We start from the raw sequence: 5,531 nt of genomic DNA on the forward strand, positions 1-5,531 counted from the left end.
CCTCTCTGGATCACTCGTTTGTTTATTCAGTCAAGTGGAGTCTGGAGTTTCAGAAAAAAATTGTACTTATTTTCCCATGCACGATGGGGTATTCGTGTACGTGTCAAATGGAGAGAAACTTCTCAAACTGCAACAGTTGAAATTTGCCAAATCGCTGTGGACTCTAACTAGTAGGAGTAAAACTGGAAAAATGTGTTAGTTCTCTCAACGCTTTAGAATACGTAGTTTGCTGAAGCGTGCAGGCGCTGCTCACAGAGGGGGGCACCGTGCCAAAGTGAGATGGCGTTTGGGCGTTGGCAAAGCAGAATATTTGTGGCGCGCACACGGCGACGCGCCAGGAATTGTCGCAACTCGCAAGTCAGTGGCCAAGCAACGAGAACTTGGAGAGAATCCCCTAGTTGCGAATTTGCGATGCCCGTATTTGGGCTGGACATATATAGAATCTGATGCGGTTTAATGGATCAAAACCAGTGATCCTCGTCAAATTGTTGGAACAACATTCTGTTATTAAAAAAAAAAAAGAAAAAACGAACACCTTTGATCGAGCTACTGTCATACTCCTACATGACACACTAGTGTCATTACTACTGACACAAAAACTACAGATATTTCCTCTGGCCGAGCTGAAACATGGCCGAGTTTAGCTCTGAACTTTTCTTCAAACTTCTAACTTTTTTATCACATCAAAATTTTCCTACACATACAAACGTTCAACTTTTTATATCGTTTTAATTTTAACCAAATTTTTAATTTTGGTGTGAACTAAACACACCATGACGAATGCAGCTTTACAGTCCTTTGCAGATAATATGCGTGCGCCGATCGCCAACAGCGCCGGAGCGTTGCCCGGCGGGAGGGCGGCGGCCAATTTAATTCCGGCGTTACTCCACTAAAATTAATTAAGCAATAATTCCAGTCATACTACTGCTACCTAGCTACTCCAAGTTAAGTTTACAATAAATATTTTTATCTACCTCACCTAGAACTATATACTGCATTCTGCTTGGACCCCCACCACCCTCATTAAGTTTGTTCGCTCTCATGGAATTAAGGCCCTAATAACTAGACCCTCCTCGTTCATAACTGCTACTAACTCTGATCGTCTCTGCTCCAAATTCCCCAAAGGTGAAACACGAACCTGAACATGTCATGCTCAATCATTCGAGAGTGTCGTAAAAGTTTCCATTCACATACTATGGCTTGAAACCCGTTTTACTTAAACTTACAAGTTTGTGAGGGTGACGTATTATATATATGAATTTATCTTATCTTTTTTTTTAAAAAAATATTTCATAACTATTTAGTTGACATGCAACTAATAAATAGATATCAATTCAAAGTGTTTCCCATTTTATTATCCGGCAGGATACGTGCAGGACTAGATGACTAGATCAACTTCACTTCTTGTTTACTCTGTACGTAAAATATTTATTATCAAAGAAAGTGCATGTATCTGACTAGACCATTCACTAAATATTGTCATAAATATCAAATATTTCTGTATGGTCAAAGAAAGTATAACCGACAATATATGGACTGCATGAAATTACTCTGGCTTAGAAAATACTAAAAACAGCTGATAATTTCAAAACAAATCATATTTTTTTAGATAATGGAATATAATATCCCGGCCTTTACTCAAAAGAGTTACAGCCAATTATTACATAGAAGCTTTCAAGAACATAGTGTAAATCTAAATGAATAGAACACACTGTAGAGAAAACACAAAGAAACCAGCCTAACGTAAGGAGATCACAATTATTGAAGTCTATTTGTAAATCTACAACCATAATTACCAAAAAGTTGCATGACCGTAGTCTCCAACTTTCGACATGTAACTTTCAGAACAAATCATATATTCAAGTTTACTTTGACTACTCGCATCGACTTGTATTCATCGCATATTTCTATCCCCGATAACTTGAATTTGTATTCCAATTGGGGTACTTGTAACTGTATTCACCACCAAAATCAGAGGGGGAGATGTAAGGATGTTTCATTTGTTGGACTTATTACTCACCTAATTTGCTTAGCTTAACACATGATCACCGATTCTAAATGCAAAATTGAGATAATTACTGACCGGATGAATTGAAGCCATAAATTTTACCAATTTCCTTTGATTCTTATGTTTTCCTTCCTTTTGATTCACCTGCACGGGAACGGTTTGCACTATGAACGTCTTCCTGTGCTTTGAGATCAATCGGGCTCTCTTTACTCTTTAGGATTTTGGAATTTTGGCATAGAGAATTATTCATCACTTTTTCTCAACGTCTTCTCTCCTTTTATTTGTACTGGTGAGGCTCAGCGGCAATCCGAATAGAACTCTAAGTTTATTACGGAGTACGGAGTACCATCGTTTAAGGTAACATTATAAGTCTTATATCTTATTTTCTTATTTGTTTATTTCTTATTAGGGAAGATAACGATGGAACTTTTATCTCTCCCTAATACTATCTCAGCAATAACCGATAAAATCAGCCGACATCATTGGTGGATATCAGATGGCTAGCCAGTGTCCGCCTGTACCCGCCATTTTTGCACCCCATGCATGGTCAAGTACAAGGAGGGAAAGGAACTGATTGATGTTACAATTTTGTCTTAAAATATTTTTTTGCAAGGAAATGGACCATGGTTATGTGCATATGCAATATTAAATTGGGGATGGCTTGTGGTAAACTTCATAACTCGTAGGGATTACATACACATGGAAGATGCTAATAAATCGGCAGTTAACAATAAACATCTAAATAAAATTGACGTTAAGATCTTGCTAAACATTAGTCAAAAAAAGATCTTGCTAAATAATAAAAGAAAACATGGATGTATATTTTTTTTTCTCAAAATCAGTCTAAACTTGCAGGGCATGAGACTATGATGTGAGGAAGAAAATTGAATGTGAGAATGATTTATCAGTAAACCAAACAAATTAATCCTCATGTATGCAGCGCATTGCTAATGATGTTGTTGTATATATGTGTAGTAGATTATTGCGTATGTCCAGCTTGTTTAACTCGTGATACACCGCTCGGATGAATGCTATTAAATAGATTCATTGTCATGACAATACAGAGATGGCAACAACATATATATTGCGATTCAATATATTGATAGGACAGTTCGTTGCATCCGCCATCTAGCTAGTAAATGAGGCGCATTAAAATTCGTCGAACTCCAATTTGATCCATTGCCAGATTAGCTCATAACTTTATCTACGTATATCTTAGCATGCATGCAGCTTTTAGCTTGGTATTGGCAAGTACGTGTACAGCTATATATGTACAGTGCTACCTTTGAAGAACGGTTTCTTGACAGAAAAGAACACCTAAAAATCCATGTCCAGACTACAGAACTGAAACTGGAGCTGCGTCTGCGTGGTCGATCGATCGGTCGCGTAGATGTTGTGGTCGGAGTATCCAATTAATTAATTATTCAACCGTTTTCATTATGTGAAAATTCATTTTTTTGCTACCCAGGAATCTAACATTATCTGGGGGTGTCCATCAATGCGACACCAATACTACTCGAGATCAGCTCCATCGCAGAAACAGCATGAGCAATACACACAACATCAGCAGGCGTGCACCAATAAATTTCTGCTCACCAACAGCCAACTAACTTTTGTACAACGCACACACACATATATAGTGGTATAGCAAAGCACACACTCGACCCCAATTCGCATACATGCACGGACAAGTGAGCCTGATGAGCTAGTGACGCATACCCACAAAGTTCCAGAGACTACATTTATATTTGCACTTAATATCTACATCATAATATATATATTCATACCTCACCATCGCCCATCGGTCACCAGCTAGCTATTGATCACTACATACTGGCTCCTTTTTGAACTCAATTTCCCCTTTTTAATTAAGCCGCCTAATGATCATCTTGTTACGTACGTACACTAACAGTGGCCTTAATTACCACTGTTTGGTTATTGCACTTGTACGACGTCGTAGCTACATAGTGACAATATTAATGTTGTAGATAGCTACGCGTACACATGCGCTCTATAACGACAGCCGTTGCACGGGTCAAGCAGCAGAGACGACGAGCGATCGATCGATCGAACGAGTAATTTGGAAATTGGATCATTAATTAGTCCTTGCAGCAGAGCAGCTGGAGCCCGAGCTTGAGCGGCGCCGGCTCCGGCGGCGGCGGCGGCGGCGGCGAGCTCTGGTTCGCTGTTGGGTGCACGAACTTGCAGTTGGGGCAGGCCGGCCACTCGCGGCACATCATCACCAGCATGTGGCACCGCGCGCAAACGGCGGCGACCATCTCCCTGGACGCGCCGCCGGCCGGCAACTCGAGCGCTAACTTCTCCGCTGCCACCGCTGCCGCTGGCTTCGTCGTCGTCTCCACGGCCGACGACCTGTGCTTCTTGGCCTCCTGGATAGGTACCCGGCGCGGCTCGAACGTGAGGTTGAGCTCCAGGTCCAGGCCTAGCGGCGGCGCGCAATAATTCGCGGCCTCCTCCTCCTCCTCCTCCTCGGCGGGCGCGGCGCGGCGGTGGTGCGACTCCGGCGCCGGCGCCGGCGGCTCCTCCGCCCTCGGGTCCCTGGACGTCCTCTTGTGCGTCCTCGTGTTGTAGTAGTGGATCTGCCCCGACTGCACGACAAGCAAAAAAAAAAAAAAAAAAAAAAAAAAAAAAAGAGTCGTCAGAACACGAACGCGAGCATGATCGATCATTCCTTCTCTATTGAATGAAATTGGGCTCGTCGATTCGTTAAAAAAAAAAAAAGCATGATCGATCATGGATGATCAGCTAGCATATATTTGCATGCGCACCTTGATGTCGAGGCAGCGTTGCCACTCGAGGGGCAGAGGCGCGGCGTCGAAGCAGAGCTCGATCCCGACCTCCCCGCTCTCGCCCTCGCCGACGTCGTCGACGCCGGCCCGCTTCCGCTTCTTGCTGGTGGCGGTGGAGGCGACGGAATCGACGAGCGGGAGGCACGTCGGCCGTGGCGGGCGCCTGCTGGCCTCCGGGAGCAGCAGCGCCGACTGCAAGGACACCATCTCGATCGATCCGCTGATGAGGTGGTAGTAGAAGAGAGAACGTAAGGAGTACTTGGGGTTCGGTCGGGTAGTCGGGCCGTGTGCGACGCAAGAGCTAGTAGTGCAGTGGGGCACTCGATCCGGGAAGTGAGGGGTTTATATAGTGGCGGATGGCCCGGGGGAGGTGGTAGGATCGTCGGAAATTTAAGAGCACGGAAGTGGTAGCCAGGATCTTAAAGTGGACACTGCGACCGGGCCCACCAGATGTTCACACACTTTACTACTGGTCAGATCAGCCTGGTCAGTCCGCAGTCTCACCATTGCATCACTTCTTCTCCGACGGCTGGTCCGGTCGCGTTTGCGTTCGCGACGTACGCGCACGTTATATGTGTACACCGGCTTTAATTTAACCGGGTCACGGTGTGCACAGTAATAATTACGAGTAGCTACAGCGCCGGCCGCGGGTGGCCATTACTCCGGCCAATCACGACCGGCGAGCGAACGAACGATGCGATCACCGATCGGTC

The 5,531-nt window shown here is 44.2% G+C and overlaps 1 protein-coding gene across 1 annotated transcript; it reads right to left on the minus strand.

Annotated features, from left to right (window-relative positions):
• Positions 1–3,645: 3,645 nt before the first annotated feature.
• LOC127765845 (uncharacterized) lies at positions 3,646–5,151 on the minus strand. The gene is made up of 2 exons (XM_052290805.1): positions 4,798–5,151; positions 3,646–4,617 (listed from the first exon to the last, which is right to left on the minus strand). The coding sequence occupies exons 1-2, from the start codon at positions 5,023–5,025 to the stop codon at positions 4,108–4,110; spliced, it is 738 nt and encodes a 245-aa protein (XP_052146765.1). The 5' UTR covers positions 5,026–5,151; the 3' UTR covers positions 3,646–4,107.
• Between the last annotated feature and the right edge of the window lie 380 nt (positions 5,152–5,531).

The sequence above is a fragment of the Oryza glaberrima genome, chromosome 3 (assembly GCF_000147395.1).
Source record: "Oryza glaberrima chromosome 3, OglaRS2, whole genome shotgun sequence".
Classification (NCBI taxonomy): domain Eukaryota; kingdom Viridiplantae; phylum Streptophyta; class Magnoliopsida; order Poales; family Poaceae; genus Oryza; species Oryza glaberrima.